This window comes from Anas acuta, chromosome 21 (genome assembly GCF_963932015.1).
Source record: "Anas acuta chromosome 21, bAnaAcu1.1, whole genome shotgun sequence".
Classification (NCBI taxonomy): Eukaryota; Metazoa; Chordata; class Aves; order Anseriformes; family Anatidae; genus Anas; species Anas acuta.
The window spans coordinates 4,446,820-4,466,314 of NC_088999.1; the positions used below are offsets into that span (position 1 = coordinate 4,446,820).

The 19,495-nt window shown below is 54.3% G+C and overlaps 1 protein-coding gene across 2 annotated transcripts in view; it reads left to right on the forward strand.

Moving 5' to 3' along the window:
* Positions 1-16,096, forward strand: part of WASF2 (WASP family member 2) — a 32,124-nt gene extending 16,028 nt beyond the window's left edge. For both annotated transcript variants that reach the window (XM_068658020.1, XM_068658022.1), the window contains exons 3-9: positions 3,874-4,008; positions 4,531-4,684; positions 5,805-5,922; positions 7,067-7,197; positions 8,702-8,857; positions 10,591-11,111; positions 11,588-16,096. In XM_068658020.1, coding sequence (XP_068514121.1) covers positions 3,874-4,008; positions 4,531-4,684; positions 5,805-5,922; positions 7,067-7,197; positions 8,702-8,857; positions 10,591-11,111; positions 11,588-11,745 — 1,373 coding nt within the window. In that variant the 3' untranslated portion in view covers positions 11,746-16,096. The remainder of the gene's footprint in view (positions 1-3,873; positions 4,009-4,530; positions 4,685-5,804; positions 5,923-7,066; positions 7,198-8,701; positions 8,858-10,590; positions 11,112-11,587) is intronic.
* Positions 16,097-19,495: the final 3,399 nt, after the last annotated feature.

Below are 19,495 nucleotides of genomic sequence, written 5' to 3' on the forward strand. Positions count from 1 at the left end.
GCCTGCGCGTTGCCCTCAGGAGTCGCTAGTGCTCTTTATTTAGCTCCCTTTCTACTCTTGTGTTCCTATTTCTCCCCCATCTGCCTTCCCTGGGTAATGCTAAAATGTTTTCCTAAAGAAATCCGATGCTAATTTCATCTCCCTGGTCCCACTGCCTTCCCCATCGAAAAGAAAATGGGGAGGGGGGGGGCGTGTGTGTGTGCGTGCGTGCGTGTGTGAAGGGCTGCGGCGAAGCTGCAGATGGAAGGATGGAGCACAACTCAGGCTTGTAAAATGGGAGGCTCTCAGAGCAGCCAGGATCTTGTGCCGGAGAATGTGCCTGTAATTGCACGCGCTACTAAATGGAGCTTGACTGTGTTGAATCTGCAGCGTGTAAGTAGTCTTATTTTTAATGAAAGATAATTAAAGCGCCCATGCAGAAGGCGCCTGCTTGCCCCTGCTGGTTGTTACCTTGGAAGACCCAAAGTCCCCAGCCTGAGCGAAGCCCTGCCTCCGGAGCGTGGGGGGCTTGGGGCTGCTCGCTCAAATGGCGGCGCAGGCTGGAGCCGTGCCGAGCTCAGCTCTCCGGTGGGCTGACCGACAGCCTTGGAAAGGCCAGAGGGAAAACGTGGGCCTACGTGCCATAGGAGGAGAGAAGAGTTAATTGTGGTCTCTCTGGGATGACTCCTTTCCTCTGTCGAAACGCTCGGGCTTCTGATGAGCCACCTTTGCCCTTGAAGCAAACCTTTGATAATCAAACGAATATATTGTTTGGCTTCGCCGCGGTGTCTGCGAGCGCTCCTGCTTGCTCTGCAAAGCGAGCCCCTTGGCTTTTGCAGCGGCGTGAACGTGGCGGGGGAGCTTTGGGCACGGCCTCTTGCCAGCAGGGAAAAACCAGGGCTGTTGGTAAAACCTGGGCCCGTGTTTGCTGCCAGTCAGTATCGCGTTCGGTCGGGCTGCAGACGTGTCGCTGCGCGGGCAGGGCCAGTCTCCCCGCTTGTATCCGACTGACCCTTGCTCGTTTATTAGGTCTGGTAGCCAAGATGGTTGTGGGGTGTGAGTTAAATCCATCTTGTGCATGTGAAATGAGGAGGAAGGAGGCAGGAAAGCCGTGCAAATCTCAGCTGCAGAGCAGGCTAATCCCAGTCCAAAGGCACGCGGGGGGTTAGCGTGGCAGCGCCCTCGCAGATCTTCCAGATTTAGACCTCAGATATTCAGAGCTTCCCTGCCTCTGCCTCATCAGAGGCAGCAAAGCTCTGGAAGGCAAACTGCAGCCCGGTTCCTTTACCGGGGAACTGCCCCAGGATGATGCTGGACCAATCTCAGGTACCTCGAGGGGAGCACCGGAGGGGGACCCTCAGGAGAGGTGGCTGCGGTGACACCGGCGTGCTTCTCCCTGACAGAGGGCACGAGGCAGGCGGGGAGGAACGAAGAGCACCACCTCCTACCCGCTTCCCTAGGGTCAGCAGTATTTGAAACGAAGCAATATTTAGACTAGCTGCTGCGGAGCGCTCGCCCCCAGATGACCAACCTCCTGCCCCCCTGCCTTCCCTCCCTCGCTTGGGAGGAAGAAATCTGCTCCTTCCTCGTACGGTGAGCATTACAGGGACGTAAAGCAGGTTCAGTAGGCTGTGACAGCCCTGTCAAGTGAATAATCAGCCAAGCCTAGTGCACCACAGTCTCTTTACAAAGATGCAAACATAAATCTTGTCAAACTTTCATATTCCAGTGAGTTTAGCCTTCGTTACTATCACAGCTGGTAGCACTTTGTATAAGTCGACTGTGCGTTTGTGTGTGGTTTTATAGAATCCACAAGCTAAAGATGGAAAGACCTATTAAATCATGCCGTCTGTCTTCCTGCCAGTGCATGACAGAGATAATTCTGATTGTGAGTTGCACTTTTGCAGTCGAAGTAACTAAACCAAAAAATGAATCTCTGCCTTGCCCCATCTGAAACTGCACGTGAAACACGGAACGGGAGATCCTGGCTGATGAGGCGGTGCCGCTGCGCTTACACAGGCAGGGCAACGCACACCTCCCCTTCTTCTTCCAGGGTCAAAACCACCACAGGCGATGCTGTTTGCGTTATTTTGTGCTTGAAATGGGCTGCTCAGCCTTGCAAACCAAAGACCTTATTTTTTCCCTAATGCTTGCTGCAGTTCCTTGCGAAATTTGGAAACGATTTCTCAGTTCTCATTAAGGTCGAACCGAATTACGACTTTTCCCTTTCGAGCTGTTGCTGGGGGAGTGTCAAATGATCCTACGGTTAAACGCTCGCTTCCTCTGGTCAAACAGGAGAGCCTGGGCTTCGTGAAACCTGGCTACAGCAAGAGCTAGCTGGCCCTTAGGTCTCCAGAAATAAAATCCTCCCCCTGAGTTTGAGGCAGGCTGGCTGGGCTCGTTAATGGAGCATATGCGGAGACGGTGTTGTCTGGGAGAGTGGAAGGAGCTCAGCTGAAGTCAACTTCCAGCATTTGCTTCCTGCAGTCACTTTGAGCTGGCGTTGCCACCTAGAAGGCTGGAGGAGGCTGATTTTTATTTTTTTTTTTAACCTGGTTTGTTCTCTGGGCTTGGCAGTGGAAGGAGAGCTGCATGGGACTGCGAACGAGTCGCTGATAAGGGGAGGAGAATGGACAGCTTCTGCTGGCGATGGTGTCAGCCAGGCAGTTGAAGGGGTCTGTAGAGGCTTTGGCGGGTGCCCTTGCTCGCCATGTGGAAGAGGCTCTTGTCTTTGTGATGTGACTTGGTGCAGACGCGCAGCTTTTCCAGAATTGCTGTGAAACTCGGGCTTCCAACTGGTTCTCCTTCCTTGAATGTCGACGAGGATCTTTAGGAGTAACAGCTTCCAGAGCAAACTGGCGGCCATCTGATGATGTGCTTCAAAACCAGGCTGCTTATTGGGAGCAGCCTCGTACCCAGCAGCCGTGGCTGGAAATGTTTCCCATCAGTGGGAGCTCCATGGGCCGACGTCTGGTGCCAGTGCCGAGTCTGCTCGGCTCAGCCTTGTCCTCAGCACGCTTGGGGTTCCCGGTTTGAGGTTACGCCTGAGAGCAGAGCAGAAAGCTCACTGCAGGCTCTTGGTTTGCTTTCAGTTTGCCTACCTGTGGTCAGCTCCTGTTTCTGTGTAGATTTGAAACTCCCGAGGACAGGGCACATCTTTTTGTTATGCTTCGAAGTGGTGCAGCGAGCTCCTGATCCAAGCCCCTGGGCGCTCGCGCCGTCCAAACGATGGATGATGTTTGTCATCGCGGCCCACTGGGCAATCCAAGCTGTTACAGAGAGAATATTCCCGTTTAAGAAGTTCCCCTTTGCTTTTGATTTAGAATAAACGTGAATGCATCATTTTTTCAGACACTGCCACCTGAAGGAACAAAAGGGTCAGTGCTTTCGTCTGTGGTTATAGCTCAGGCTGTAGGATCAAGGACTTGGTCTGCTCTCTAGTTGCAGAGCACTTTGAGCTTGTAAATACGTGCCAGTTACCCTGGAGGCAGGCCTGCTGGAGACTGGGAGCCTTTGAGATTCTCCAGAGCAATAAAAACCTAACTGTGTTTTCTTGTCTAATAAACAGAACAGCAGAGGATCTTAAAGGACCGGCAGACCCATCCAGATTCAGACCAGGATAATGTTCTCAGCCCCTCTTTTTTTCATCACTTTAATACTGACTTGACTGTGTGTTTCCATTGTTCCTTTACGGCCTAAAGATCCCTTAGAAATGCCAGGTTTTGGTGGAACAGAGCATTGTCTTCCTGGGTATTAAACTTAACGCTGACAAACTTGAAAAGAAAGTATGGTTCTTTCTTCTTCCTTCTTTCCTTCCTTCTTCAGGAGAACAAATCGGGAGGTTGCATGTGGGCTGTGGCTGGTGGGGGTAACGTGGACGCTTTAATATTGCAGGTAAATTTGCAGAAGACATATTTGGAGAGTTGTTTACTCAAGCCAACACTTTTGCCTCTCGGGTGAGCGTTCTAGTCGAGAGAGTTGACCGCTTGCAAGTCAAAGTCACTCAGCTGGATCCCAAAGAGGAAGAAGGTAATGGAGTGGAGCAGAGTCCTTGCAGACCAAGCGTGGTAAAGATCCTCGGTGAATCAGCATGCTTGGTTCGTGACCCTACAATAAGCCCGGTGCTGTGATTGGTGTTGGAATGGCTTCTCTTGGGCTAAGAGGGGCTGTTTCCTCCCCTCCCAGAAAGCACCGTGCTGCTCGTGTGGGCAGCCTTTCTGGCTGAGTCGAGATGTGGTTGTTAGCAAGTCTCCACGTGGAAACTTGCTCCTCAGCAGCTTGATAGCCATGCATTTCTTGGGTCTTGGGTACAGGGGTTTGGAATCACATCTGTAGAGACACGGCTCTTGAGAGTTCCTGCAGCAGATCTTGGCACGACATGATCTGAGATTTGCTGGATTTCCCGAGAGATCTGTGGGAAAAGGAACCTGACCTTAAGAAGTGCTAAGCACGCCAAGAACTCCAACTGAAATCAGATGTTTGCTACTTGATCTCCAGTGTCATTGGCCTGGGTCAAGCTGTTCTTCACTAGCTCTCTCCTCTCTCTTACAGTCTCTCTGCAAGGCATCAACAGCAGGAAGGCCTTCAAAAGCTCCACTACTCAGGACCAGAAGCTCTTCGACAGAGATTCTCTCCCAGTTCCTGTCCTTGAAACCTATGGGACCTGCAATACTCCTCCACCTCTCAACATTCTCTCCCCATACAGGTAACACTGCAACGCCTCCTTTGGCCCTGGTGCCGTTACAGAGCACCTTTTCCTGCCAATTTGCTGAGGAGATCATCTCCCATCCCGTGCTTTATTGCAGTAACAGTCTTCAGTGGGAAATATTGTTGCCAAACTGAGGTCCACCAGGAAATCTCCATCCTTGGGATTACCTGAAACTTTGCTTTTGAGGCTGTACAAATGAGCATAGCTCGAAAATTATACGTTTGGTTACCCGCTGTCACTTTTGTGACTGCCTTGGGGCAAGGCTTGGCTGGCACTGCATAAACATGCTAGGTGTTGTGCAGATGATGCATTTTTCCTGTGCTTCGCTGTAGCCCTGTGGCTCCTTTCCAGAAAGCCGCAGTGCAAACTGCAGAGCGTACATCTGTATGTGGCTCTCACCCAGGTGGGTGCAGCAGACTCCTGTAGGTCTGGAGATACGTCCTGTGGCCTTCAGAGCCTGGCCTGAGACATCTGGTGTGACCTACGCGGGCTGTGTAACCAGTTCTTAGCAGTCCTGCCGTGCCATTTCATCTCGTATGAAGTAGAAGTAAGGGGGTCAGAATGCAGAGACTTAGCCCACATCCATAAATATCTTTTGAACAGGTAAAAAGTAATTACAGATAGCTGGAGGCAGCTGTCTTCTGCCAGACGCGGCTGCACTGCAAAGTAGGAGAGTGTGTGTGTGCGTGCACGCGCACTCATGAGTTTCAAGGACGCTGCCGGTCTGATTTAGGGTTCCTGGGCTGGGAAGAGCTTTTTTTCACACCAAAAATACAAGACAAACAAGTGGGAGTTGGAGTGAGAGACCTGCTGCTCTCCTGGCGGTTGTTCAGAGCGGCTGAGTTCTGCAGGTGCTGAAATCCAGAGTAATGGAGAGTTGGTGTGAGGGCGAAAGCGATGGCAAGTAGGAGAGCTGGGACGAGCGGTGACTGCTGTGGGGCGGGGGGGGCTGCTGCTTGTTTTGAAAAGGAGGACGGAGGCAAAAGCAGAGTGTTTGACCTTCTCACTGCAGATTTTTAAACTATTATCTGGGGTTGTGACTTGTGTTTTCTTTGGGCTTCAAACAAACGCGTGACTTGGCCCTTCTTTGTGTGTGTTTTTCCCTTCCCTGTTCTAGGGACGATGGCAAAGAGGCACTTAAATTCTACACGGATCCTTCGTATTTCTTTGACCTTTGGAAAGAGAAAATGCTGCAGGACACCAAGGATATTATGAAAGAAAAGCGGAAACACAGGGTGAGGAAATGGGAGATCTCTGCCAACAGAAGCATCTCAGGGTGGGAAAGGAGGTGGGAAGTGTTAATGAACCATGGACTCCAAAGTTGCTATCCAAAATTCAGGTTTGCTCTCTTAAGCTCTTCAGGGATCAATTCAGAGAAGTTTTTATCTGGTTTACTTTCATCCCTGTTAATTAAAAAAAGACAACAAAGATATCCTTAATCTGTTTTTCCAAATACCACCTTCTTTGTATGGTTATAATGGCTTAATTTGTAGTCTTCAAACATAGCGCTGGTGCAGTCAGCAGGGGAGAAAGTTGTATCGGTCTTTTTGGTACTTCTGACATCACACGGGGGTCTGTTCAGCATTGAAGTGGTGCAAATCCCACTGCCCCAACATCATCGTTTCAGGTGCTGTAAAAAATTCTGCTGTGGGAGAGTAATGATTGGCGAAAATATCCCTTCAGGAGTGCAAAAACAGGCCATAATGTTAAATTAGGGGCAATCAAGAGGCTTAGCAAAACCCTCTGAGCTGAAAGCACCAGGTAGAGCTCCTGATTTGATTGCCTGAGGATTTGGACCCCTCTTCCCCAACACCGAAACCCACACCATAAAAGATTCAGTTTGAGCATACTTTATTTAGCTTTTGAGCAACAGAAGTATTAAATATCCAAACAGATCGTGCTCCTTCTAAATCAAAATAACAAAGGAGGGAGCTGGGGCATGTCAGAACACAGAAAAGGAGCAGTTCTTTGTGGGCAAGCATCCACATTGCACACCCAAAGCACTTAACGCCAGCAAGGTGCTGGTGAGATTTGGCAGTCTCGATGCAGAGGCCAGAAGCTGAATTGATGAGGGGCAGCTGAGCTTTCCCTCTGCCCTCCAGGTGGTCATGCCAGGGTGTAACAATGGCATCATGTCTGGACTGCGCTAAGGAAACTGGATGCTGTTTTTCTGATGCTGTCTGCGCTCCGTCTCCTTTGTTTGGGAGGTCTTTGGAGCTTTCAGCAATCGGGAAAGTGAATGAAAAATCCTGGCCCTCTTTGAGAATGTATTTTCTTGCAACTGCTGCGTCTCCGTCCTATCCCTTCCTGTTCCCAGTGAGTTTAAAGCAAAAAGAAGGCTTTTGTTTGATCCCTCCTCCCTTTCTTTTCCTCCTGTAGAAAGAGAAAAAGGAGAATCCTAACCGAGGAAATGTGAATCCACGGAAAATTAAAACCCGGAAAGAAGAGTGGGAGAAGCTGAAAATGGGACAAGAATTTGTTGAGATAAAGGACAAACACGGTCCTGCTGGGTAAGCAAGTCTGGGGCTCTCTGCTCAGCTCCCCAGCGAGGGGGAGCAGGCGGGCATTGTTGATTGTAATGCAGTGCACCCTGCTCTGCAGCTTCTCCAGATCTGCTGCACAGCGTGGATCGATACCGCCACTAATCAGATTCTCCAAAGTAAATCCGTCTGCTGATTTAAAATTTGCTAAATAAATCAGGGAGCTACACGGTTGAAACAAGGTGGCAGGAACGGCTCCAGCAGCAGGTCTGCTCTCAGCTGCCTGCCTTGCGGGCACAGAGGTGTCGAAAGCTGCGGCTCCCCGTCCCGGCGCAGCGCCCTGCCCATCGCACCGAGCCCCTGGGCCTGACGCTGAGGAGCAGGGTGGCATCCTGGTAGTAGCGTGTGATTGCTTTGTTACATTTCACAAATGGCTCTTCACACCCCAAAGTTGAAGCGGGGGCAGTCCCCAGCCAAGTATTTCGAGCTGCAGATCTCTCTTTAGCTCTGCTGGCTTGGGAATTCATTTAACTTTTGACACCAGGCAGGCTGGAAGCAGCCCGCCTTCCCCACAATGCACTTCTCGCCTGCTTGCTCCTTGCAGCTTCCTTTCATATAAGAAAAATCTCTCTTTAAATCACACTCTCCAGCTAAAAATAAAACTTGCTTTTAGTTTAATAGGAGAGCAGGTTTGGTTTCTAGCAGAGGAACCGAGCAGCACAACAGCACTATTTTCTTGCTCCTCTGTTTTTTTTGTGGGCATGCGTCCACGCGTTTGAATTCTGTTGTGGTTCGGAGCCCCCAGGAATTGGGGGGTTTCACCACCCCACCCCACGAGCTCACTGAAACTTGGACGTGAGCGTGGTCTCTTCCTTCAGCAATATTTCAGCTTTGGATGTTTGCTTTTAACGGCATCGCTGTTGGGTGTGCTTTCTGATAATCTATGCTCAAGCTTAATTTGTAATATATTTTAGTGCCTCTTAGTTTTTGTCGCTGACGAGAGGCGCTGTAACTTGGAGTCTATCAAGTGCAAGCTGGTCAAAATGCACTCAGAAGTTGTTTTTTTTTCTCCCTAGAATCAAATGTTAAGAAAAATATTTGGTTTTTTGTTCAATAAAATATACTCATGTGTTGTTCTGCTGCGTGGCAGCAGTAAATAAACATGAGAGCATCTAGCCAAAGAATTATGCAGAGTAAACTGTACGTGGCTCTTCATGTAGGATGCTCTGAGAAATAGACTTCTTTCTTTCAAATGTTGCTCTAAGGTTTTGTTTTGTGTATCCTGTTGTGGTGGTTGATAAGGTCCCACCTAAAGGCAGGTCCAACTGTGCTGTGAAAAGCCATTCCTGCTAGGAAACCTAATTTCTAAATCTTGCAGGTTGCTCCATCTACGTGGTTAATATCTCTGCTGTCTGCTGGTTGAAAGTCGCGCAGCTGCGTGGCTGTAACCCTTCCAGGAGGCAAAGCGAGGGGGAAAACGACCTTTAGCTGTTACCCTGCACTCCTAAACACGGTGCTTGCCTTGCTCCCTCAGGTACCCCTCTAACATGGTGTATCAGAACGGCAGCATCGGTTCCAACGAAAGCATGGACGTGAACTGCTACCCGCCACCGCCGCAGACTGACTCTATTGTGCCACCACCTCCTTCGTTCCCAGATGACAGCCTGCCTCCACCCCCGGTGGAATTTAGGTAAGCCTACGGGATCCCTTCTGTCACCGAGGAGTAGGAGGTGGTGTAAAAGGATGACATGAGACAGGCTGAGACAGTTCAGCATAACTTCCTAACGGGTGTTGTATGGGAACCAGGATGCTCCTGTCTGGAGGGGAAGCGCAACTGCAGGCAGGGACAGTGGCAGCTCAGCTCTGCAAATCCCAGCTGCCACTGTTGGTCCTGTACAGGAGGGCAGAACGGGCTTGGGAGAGAACTCGAGCAGACTCGTTTGGCTTTCTGAAAGACTGGGGTCCCACTCAGTGGTCTGGCTCTGCTGCATGCTTTGCTTCAGTCCCTTTTTTCCAGTTCAGTTGTTCCAGACTCGAGCTCCTGATAGAGCTTTGCAGAGAGCAGCTTCTTTCGCTTGTGGTTTTTCTTTGTTGTTGCCATTTGCCCTGTGATTTTTGACAAACTCGTGACGTGGGCACTGAAGATGTAGATGTAGTTAAATTTAAAGGACTCGAACACGCCAGCCGACTTCTTCCTGGAGACTCCAGTGGAAGTTGAGGGCAGCTGCTTTGTACCAGATGAAATGGTGACTTCCAGTCACCTCTGGAGAGGAGAATTACGGTCCATCGGTGGCTTGAGACACACGGATTGAAACAAGGGAGTAGCTTTTTTTTTTCCTTTAAGGCAGTAACAGTATGTCTGATAGACAGGACTGCGTTAGCTTGTCTCCATCTTATCCAAAGGCAACAGTGCTGCAGAAAAGGCTCTTCTGATGTGTCAAAGAGACCAAGCACTCCACTCTGCGGCATGTTCCTCTAGGGCAGAGCAGAAACGAGCTTTCAGATGAAGCTTAAGCTGCCTTGTGCAGTTGCTTAGATCTCTGCCTAGCCACGGAGATCTTCTCCTATCTGGTTTTGTTTTGGTGGTTTGTTTTTAAAGAATCCTGGGAGCGAGGTTTGATCTGCAGTAGCCTGTCATGGATCAGCGCTGCGCACTGCCAAAAATTGTGACATTTTCATGGCAAACGTACCAAACCTCTCCTGCCTTACAGTGCAACGAGATGTCGGATTAGGGCTTGCTTTACCCGTACACAGGACATTACAATATCTTCTGGGTGGAATTGTCTTCTGGTACAGCACAGCCACCATAAGTGGGAACTCGGTGTTTTCCTTAAGAGCACGTTGGGTCTCCACGTCCTCCTCTCCAATCCCCGTGGCGAGCTCTGAGACGCGGTTGCTGCTCTCCAGCTCGGAGCCGTGGAATCCAGTGCAGAGATCTGTTCCTAGCAGGTGTTTGGAGCATATGCTCTGCTGGCACACCCACCAGTCCTTGTGCGATTTATCACGGTAGACATCCCTGCTTGACGTGTCATAAGGCTGACCTCAGCATGGAGGGGCAGTGGCTCGCGGTGCTGCAGGAGCTCCTCAGCCAAGAGGCTGCTCGGAGCTGGGGTGTGACGCCCGGCCCCTGGCAGGGAGGGGAGATGGCTCGTGTTCATGTCAGCCTGGGAGATGGGACAGATGATGGCGTTCCTGCCAGTCCCCAGAAGCTCTCCTTTGTCCTCGTGGTGTTGGCCAAAAGAAACGCTGCAAGAAAACTAAAACTAAGGACTTGAGGTCTCGTGGAAGCAGCAGTTAAGCCCAGAGGTTAGGTTTTGTCCAGGCTGCAGCAAACACACGGGGTCTGCATTAACACCGAGACTGTGTGGTCTGACCTGGCCGCAGAGCTAACAGCCTCTTGTCTCTCTGCTTCTGTTGCAACAGCTATCCTGTAGACAACCAAAGAGGTTCTGGTTCTGGAGGGACCAAAAGATCCAGCCTGGTCAGCCCGAGTCACCCGCCGCCAGCTCCTCCCATCGGATCCCCCTCCGGGACCAGGCCGGGCTTTGCTCCCCCTCCGGCGCCGCCTCCGCCACCACCGCCGATGGGGATCACGCCCCCACCGCCCCCTCCCATGGGTTTCCCATCCCCGGGGACCCCACCGCCCCCTTCGCCCCCTTCCTTCCCTCCTCACCCCGAGTTTGCAGCCCCGCCACCACCGCCGCCCCCTCCGGCGGTCGAATATGCCAGCGTGCTCCCACCTCCGCTGCCCCAGCCGGGCAGTGGCAGCGCGCCGCCTCCCCCTCCACCACCACCACCCCCTGGCCCCCCACCGCTGTCTTCCAGTGGCCTGGATGGGCCCCCAGCACCACCTCCACCCTCGGACACCTCCGCCTCCAAGCCCAAATCATCCTTGCCTGCGGTTAGCGATGCCAGGAGCGACCTGCTTTCTGCTATCCGTCAAGGTAGGTTTTCGTTTCCATGCCCGCTTTCTCCACAGCCTGCGGAAGAACCCTCGGTGTCCTGAGTGGGAATTGGCTCACGAGCAGGGCTGGGACTGTCCTGCACCTTGGGGCTGGTCCCCTGTGAGTCCTCTTGGTGTGCCCACCCCGAAGGCACCCTGTCTGGGTTGCATCCCCCTGCCTGTGCTTTGGAAACAGCCATGTCGGGACTGGTGCAGTCCGGGTTTGCGGAGCAGAGTGCGTGGCAGCGGTGTGACCCTGCAGAGGAGCTCAGAAACCATTCCCTTGCCATTCCACCTGCCCACCCAGCCTGTCTTGGCTGTCATTCACTATCAGTGTTATTCTGCAGCGTGTCCAATGCTCGCTGGCACAGCGCAGGCTGTCTTGCTCAGAGGACTGCGTCGCAGGATGGCTGCCTGGGAGCCTGCAGCGTGACCAAAGCCTTTGAATGATCCCCTCCGTTGCCTTCTTCCCAACAGGCTTCCAGCTCCGCAAGGTGGAAGAGCAGCGGGAGCAGGAGAAGCGGGACGTTGTGGGCAACGACGTGGCCACCATCCTGTCGCGCCGCATCGCTGTGGAGTACAGCGACTCCGAGGACGACTCTTCGGAGTTTGATGAGGACGAGTGGTCGGATTAACCACGGTCCTGCCCCCTCCGCTCCTTTCCTTCCTGGGTTAACAACTTCCTAAAGAACCGGGTGGCCAAACCCGCCACCGTTTCCTTTTTCATCCTGTAACCAAAGATGTGCCAAGGGTTTTCAGACAACCACCAGCATGTCTCCCCTCTCCCTCCCCCTCCAGCTTTGGCAGGACTCTGTGCTCTTTGGGAAACCTTTCCGAAAGGTCTCCTCGTGGACAGTGAGGATGGCGGCGCTGGGATTTAGCTGGAGGGAGCGTAACGGTTGCTTATTTAAGAGAGAGCTAAACCTCCAGATTCTCGATGCCACCAGGCAGAGCACATAAAACCCCTCCATCCTGAGGGATTTTTAAAGTAAAGATGGATGATCCTGTTGTGGCCACGCGGCCTTTCAGATGAAGGACATTTTCAGCTAGTTTTCTCATTGCAACAGCAGACAGTTGATCTAATGGCTCTTCCTTTCCAGTGAATCCTGGTAGTGCTGCAAGAAAATGGGCTTTAAATGTCTGTTCTCTGCTGCATCCCGCTGTCAAATAATCAGTTTTTGGCAATAGTGCACAATTCTTTCCCCTCTGACCCCCCTCAGTATTTCCAGACTTCCCCCCCCCGTGGGTGCGCTTCCTGGCTCTAGGGCTGCAGAGCGCATTGGGTGCAATGTGAGGAGGGGCTTGCTGGTTTTTTAAAAGCTGCCTTTACCTTCCTTAAATCTCCTGGGCTGCTTTGCCGAGCCTGCCAGCGGAGGCTTTGCACAGAGGGATGCAAAGCCCGGGCAGAAGGGTTGCTTGGCTTCCTGCTCCAGGGGGGAGCAGAGCTGCTGCCCTGCTGAGCAGCGTCTGGGCGGTGGCAGCTCCGCGTTGCTGACCTCTCTTAAGAAAAAAAAAAATAAGTGCCTAGAGCAGGGAGGTGGTGGGGGGAAGGTTCTCTGACCGCCAGGCACTTTGGCCTGTTCAGGGCAATGCTGCAGCCAGGTGGAAGAGGTGCTTTTCTGGTGCAGTGACCATGTGTTTAAACGGGGACTGGAGTAGCAGAAAATGCTGGTGTTCCCCTCGCTTCCTCTTCCCTTCCACCTAAGGAAGGGAGTTTGTGTGCCTAAAAACATCCCGGGTGTGAACCTGAGTTGCCCGTTGGTTACATCACACCTACCCTACGTATTTTTCCCCGCGTTTTGTTATTATAGTTAATTTTAAGAAAATGTTTCTTCCCCTGGCTAACCCTACAGATTCCCCGGCTGCTCACTACAGATACCGTACTGGCAGGGGGAGAGAACGGAGAACTTGAACTTGCTGACCTAGGTGTTCCTGCTGTTTTATATTGCCTAGAATATATGCATATCTTGGAAATCCAGAAACCAGCCCCCCAATGCTGCAGATGTGCTTTTTCTGTGTTCATTTGGATGTGACTGTCTGCAAGGGGTTCCAAAGCCCTTCGGAGGTCCTGCGCCCAGCTGTTGTGGGGTGGGACCAGCAGCACATCCCGTTAAGACCAAATCTCCGACCTCTTTGCCTTTCTTAACTGTCAGGTATTTTGCCAACCTGTGCCTGTTTGCTCTTCTCCAGCTTGCCTCGTTTAATGATGTTGCTGATACCTGGAATGCCAGGCCCAGCCCGAGGCTGCTAGGTTGCTGAAAATCCTTCTTGGGCTTTGATTGATGATTTCAGCTCGTGCCGCTGAGTCCTTACCGATTTCTCGCGTGCGTTTGTGCATTTTTTTAATCTTTGACAGAGCAGATGAGGGCCTGGAGGATGGGTTTTTCCAGGGCGTGGGTCGAGCTGAGATCCAGCGCGACCCTGAGCACGGTCAGGAGAGATTTACTGGACCTCTGCGCCGCTCCGTTTTGTCAGCCAGTCAGCTGCAGAGCAGGATGCAAAGGGCACAGCCAGCGAGGCATCCCGGCGGGCTGGGAACATCTGAGCAGTGCTAGTTCCAGGTTCTGGAAGAGGGAACAAACCCCTCGAGTGCCAGTGAGCCGTTGTGCAGTGGAGGGACTTGGAAATGCAAACTGATTATTGCTGCAAGCTGGGGAAGGGGGGGCTGGAGGAGAAGCGCTGCCGCTGTTTTTCTGCTCTTTCTCTGAGCATCCTCCTCTGGCTTCTCTTGGAGACAGGTTCCTGGGGAAAACGGACCTTTAAGCTAACCCAGGCTGACAGCGTTATCACACAGGGAAGCGAGGAGCTCACAAATGCCAAACCTGGGTTAATTTTAAATTGCCTTAAGTAGACTCGGCCCCCCGTTGGGCAAAGGGGAGCGAGTCTTTCTGTCGCGTGAAATGCAGGGCAGTGCCATGTTCCGTGCTGTCAGGCAGGGCCGTGCCTCGGGGCGGTGGGGACAGGCTTGCCCCACGCTGCCTGTTGCACAAGGCTGCTGTGTGGGTGGGTGATCGGCACGGCCGCGGGTGGAGCCCGCTCCTCCGACTGCTTGCGGAGCCCTCCTGGCAGCGGGAGGGACGCTGCTTTGTCCGTGCAAGCCTGCTGTAACCACGGCTGCTTGCAAACCTGCATCCCAAGGTGAGAAGCAAAACGGTTGAGATCCTAAGCAGAGGGAGTGTGGGCGAGCGGGAGGGCTCCTTTGTTTTGTTTGAAGGCTTTGACCATGAAAAGCTCCGGCACGGAGAGCCCTGAGAAACAACTGGTGTAAAGTGACCGTCTGAGAGTATCATTGCAAAATTGCAGAGCGCTGGGCCACCAAGCAAGCTTAATATTTCTTAAACCAGTAGGGGAGGAGGAGAGGTGCCAAAAACAACCTTTGCAAGGCAGAGCAGCTGCGCTGTACCGCAGGGCTGCTGCCCCACATAGACCAAGGGCCTGCGCTCCGCTCCCCTGCCATTTTTGCTGCTCATCGCTTACTCCTTCCTTTCTTTCCGCATCAGGCTGGCGTAGACAGAGAGCCTCGAGCATTTCACAAAGCCAAAAAGCGAGAGCTGGCACACCCGATCCTCCCCTCTCTGCCTGCTGGGGGGGGGGGGAAGGAAGCCCCCATCTTCCCATTTCAGCCCGACTCGTGTCCGCGGGGAGCCGCCGAGCCGGCGCAGCCATTTCGCCCGGCCGGGAGCCCTTTGCTGCGGGCGTGCACATCGAGTTGGGGCAGGCCACAGCCTCCTCTCCTCCCCGGCGCCTCGCTCCTGGTTAAACATTCTCCCGGTGTCCTCACCCGCAGTGCTTGGCTGCCGGCAGCCTCTCCCCCGCCACCCCTCCTTCGTGCTCGCAGGGAAAGCCTCGTCCCGGCTCCCCGGGCTCAGCCCGGAGCCTCATCTGCAGTCGGTGACCTTCACCGCTTTCTCCTCTCCTTATCAGACCCAAAGCACCAGACCAGATCGAGGGAAGGGGCTCCTGGAGGTCCCAGATGGCCGAGAAGCCGTGCCGAGTGTCATTTCAGGGAAAGGATATTTTCAGGCCGTGAACTTATTCAACGTGCCTCTCCTGGAAGCGCCTGCCCTTGGCGTGCTCGGAGGGGAGCCCGCGCGGGGCAGGTGCTGCTGCTCTGGGTCAGGTTTCCTCCTTGCTGTTGGATTTTGGGGGTGCTTTTTTTTTTTTTTTTCCTCTCTCTTTCGGTTTTAAACAAAGCCTTGAAGTGGGAAGTGGATCGAATGGTTTTTATTACTGTATTAACGTTCATTTTAATTCATTTCAGAAACTAACTCATTTCTCTTCCTGATTAGGATGGCTTAGAATTAGGCGAGCTGTAACCCTCCCAAAGTGCCTTATTTTCCTATATATGATATAAATATATTTATAAGAGTAATTATTCCACTTGTATTGTAGGGGTTTATTGCTGAGCAGTGGATGGGGTGGGAGGAGGGACGGGGGCCGTGCCCTGAAAGCCCCCGGCCACGCCAGGAGGGTGTAGGACGGATCCTCAGGGCGCAGGGCGTTACTCGCTTCAGACCAAAGGAGCTTCGGCGGTGAAACTCCGTTTAAAAACACAACGAAAAACCACCTCACGGGCAAAATCCTGGAGACTCGTTTGCTTCGGGTTTATTTTCACCCCTGCAAAGCAAAGGCTGGTGGCCAGGCCCTGCTGCCTGGGGTGCTGAGCCGCTGCCGGGGGGAGCGGAGCCGGGTCCGTACCTGCGCAGCCGGGCGCAGCCTCGCTGCCTCCTGCTCTCCCGTGTCACGTCTGCCTGTACTTTTCTCTGTCGGTTGCCGTGTAAGCCAGGCTTTCCTGCTGCTTTTTTTTTTTTTTTTTTTTTTTTTTTTATAATCGGCTCAGTAACCCCCGGATGAAGATCCCAATTGCAATTTATTTTTTTTTTGTAATGTACATGTAAAAAAAAAAAAAAAAAACACGAAGCAAAAAAAAAAACCAATTGTGATCCTTTTTTAAAACTGTAAACTTGATAAAAACCTTTCTATCCACTCGGTGCCTCCGTCTGTTACTGTGGGGGTGTGTGGGGAGCTGTGGGTGCTTCCTTAGCACGGGGAAAGGGGCTGGTCCTGGGCACAGGGGCTGCTGCTGCTTGCCTGGCTCTTAATTTCTCCTGCCTGGGAGCGCGGTGGGGTGCCGGGCCACGTGAGTGCCCTGCAGGGCATCTCCCAGGGCTGCTGGGCCGGAATTTGAGGAGCCTGGAGCGCTCGGCATTTCATCGAGGGCACCCAGGCTGCGTGCTGGAGGCTCCCGAAGGACACCGGTGCCGAGCTGCCTCCCCTAGGCCATCCCTGCAGAAATCCCCTCAAAATGCAGCCAGGACACGTTGGGGGGCACCGGGTGGGGGGAAGGAGCTGGCTCTGGGCAGCAGCAGCACCCAGAAAAAAGCCCGGAGGAGCTGCCAGCCTCGGCGTGCTCCCTGCTGCACAAAATGAGCCCCTGCTCCTGCTCGCAGAGCCGCTGCGGCTGGGCTGGCAAGGGGCTGCCGCTGATTTTTTGCCTCCATTTCAGCAGCTCAAGGTCCCTGCTGCCATTAATCTCCCCAGCCAGAGCCGCGCTGGCTCGCAGCCCCGCTCTCAGGTGCGTTTTGTGAGCTCGGGGCACGCCTGATTTTGGGGTGTGGGTCTTGCTGGTTTTGGGGGGCACAACAGAAGGATCCGACCCTGCCTTCACCGCGGGCTGCGCCGTGCCAAATCCCCTTGGCTTCCAGGAGCCACCCGTGTGCTCGCGCTGCAGCGCTGCGCCTCTCCTGGCTGACAATAGTCCCTGGCTGCAAAACCTCATTAGATTAATTGGCCTTGCCAGCTTCTGAACAAGCAAAGCCCTTTACTCGTGCTGGGGCGCCGAGGGCAGGGGAAGGAGGCATCTCCTGGGCCTCGTGCTGCGTGTCCCGGCTGTTGGCTCCATCTCGTGTCCGGGAGGAGCAGCCTGGGGACCCCGGCTCCTTTTTCCTTGCGCATTTGGCTGCAGCCGGGGCGGCCTCGCTGCCTTTTGCTTTTTGGGGCCGCGTGCCAGCGCACCACAGCACACAGCCCCGTGCTTTTCAGGGGGTGCCAGCCCTCGCAAAAGTCATCTCCGCGTGCGTGCCGGGGGCGGTGGCAGCGCCGAGCTTTGTGCTGCTCCTCTGCAGGTACCTGGGGAGAGCTCCTGAAGCTCGAGGAGCCTCCCATCGGCTGCAGCTCCCAGCCCGGGCTTTAGCTCGGCGCGGGGAGGAGAAGCCCAGCAGCGAGATTAATTGCGTGCTGGTGCTCTCCGAGCCCAAGCCCTTTCCGTGAGCAGCAGTTTCCTATGGCGGAGCTGCTCGCAGCTGGGGAGAGTCTCTCGGGCTCTGCTGTGCCTTGGCACTCCGGCCCTGGCCGTGGCGTTTGATGTGTTTGTGTGTCTGTCTGCCACGCAGCTCGGCACCGGCTCACAGCTGGCCGGGCTCCGGCTTCACAGGAGCCCCCCGTCTCCCAAGACCTATTTAATTTTCTCCTTCAAGGTGGTGTTAGCAACACCCAGAAGATGCTCTGCCGGCTGCCTTGGACGAGTGGGCTGCGTGTCCTTTCCACCACTGACGTCAGCTTTCTCTCCCTTAATTCCCCCTCTGGGACCGAAGCGAGTGCAGGCGCTGCCAGCTCCGATCAGCGTTAACAGCCTGCTCTCCCCGCGTGTGGCAGCGCGCTGCCGTGCCAATGTCACCCCCGACTCGCGCTGCCTCCCTCCGCCAAGCAGCCCCGGGTGGTGGGAGAGCGCTCCCCTCGGCCAAGTCCCCGGGAAGGGCCCGCTGCCAGCAGAGAGTCCCCGCTCCTCGCACGTAGGTGTGCTGAGATGGCAGCTCAGCCCCTGTAGAAATGGCTGACTCCTTTCTCTCTCTCTTTCTGCCTTTTTTTTTTTTTTTGCCTTCCAATTTTTTATTTTTTTTATTTTTTTTTTTTTCTCCTCTGCCTTTGCTGTTGCCTACGCGGTTGTGTGGGGAAGGCAATCGGCTCCCGTGCTGCGGATGGCTTTATCTGTAACTCTTCCATCTGCTCACAGCAGCTCGCAAATAACCACGGGGTGCCAGAGGAATTATGTATTTGGAGCTCAAGTTTCTGCAGGCTGGCAGGGCAGCGGCTCTGCGCCGGGCTCATCCGCTCCCACAAAGGCCAGCGCCTGCGTGCGGAGGGCTTAAAGCAGCCGGCGCGGGGCTGGGGCTGTGGCCAGGGCCAAATCCTGCTCCGAAATTACGCTCCCTGTCACCAGGGTGACTGAGACAAAGCCGCAGCCTCGAGCCAGCGAGGGAGCCCTGGGCACCCGGTGGCACCGCCGGGCAGCCCCGGGGCTCGTGGGGCGATGCCGCCTCCTGCATCCGTGGATGCTGCAGGGAGGCTGCGAGGCACAAAGCAGGGTGCCCCTAAATGGGAGGCTGCGGGGTGCGAGGCAGAAAGCAGGGTTCCCATAAATGAGACGCTGAGAGGCAGAAATCAGGGGTTTCCATCCATTTTTGGGGCTTTTTTTGTGCATGCTTTCCCACCCCAAGCAGCGCGCTCAGCTGGGCGAAGGCGCCCTCCCCCTGGGAAGCAGCCGATGCCTCCTGGGGCCAAGGCTCTGGTGGTGGTGATCAGGACCGTGGCGTTGCAGCTCCTGCCCCCTGAATCCCCTGCTCCTTCACCCCCTGTCCCTGCAGCCCCTTTTCTCCTCCAGCCCCTGCCCCCTGCCCCCTGCCGCCCTCGGCATTTGGCGAGGCGCTGACAGCGGGGCCGCCTCGGCTTCATTTCCTGCCTGCTCCTGCTTCCAAGGAAACAAAATCCCCCAAGCCAGGGCTGAGGTTTCTCATTTTAAATGGAACCCAGGCCAATAACCGGAGCTGCTCGGCCCCCTTTATGGCCTGCAGGTCCCAGCTCGGGGGGCCGGGGGCCGTGTTCCCCCCCCCCAGCTGCGGCGCAGGCAGCGCTCGGCTCGGTGGCAGGCAGGTCAGTTGGGTTTTGGGGTGCTGGGGGGGGTTTGGGGTGGCACCAGCCTCTCTCTCTCCTTCCTCCCAGCTGGTTACTGGGAGCACTGGTGCCCGCTGCCCTTGCTCCCAGCAAAGGCCATGAGCTTGGAGCCACCACCAAGCCCCACTGCTGCCCACAGCAGGGCTGGGGGGGGGGCAAAACCACAGCCCCACAGCACCCCGGACCCTTTGCTCCATGGCACGGGCAGGGTTTGGGGGCGAGGGGCTGCCCCGTGGCACGGGGGTGGCTGCGCAGCACTCGGGTGCCTCCTATAAACAGGACTCTTTATTTTTGTAACTCCTTTTTGTGTCTTTTTCCACCAAAAAAAGCGTGGCACAGGCTCCGTGCCGCCAGCTCCGTCCCCCGACGTCCTGGAGCACCCAGGGGTGGCTCTGGGTGCACAATGGGGGGGCAAACAACCCCAACCCAGACCCC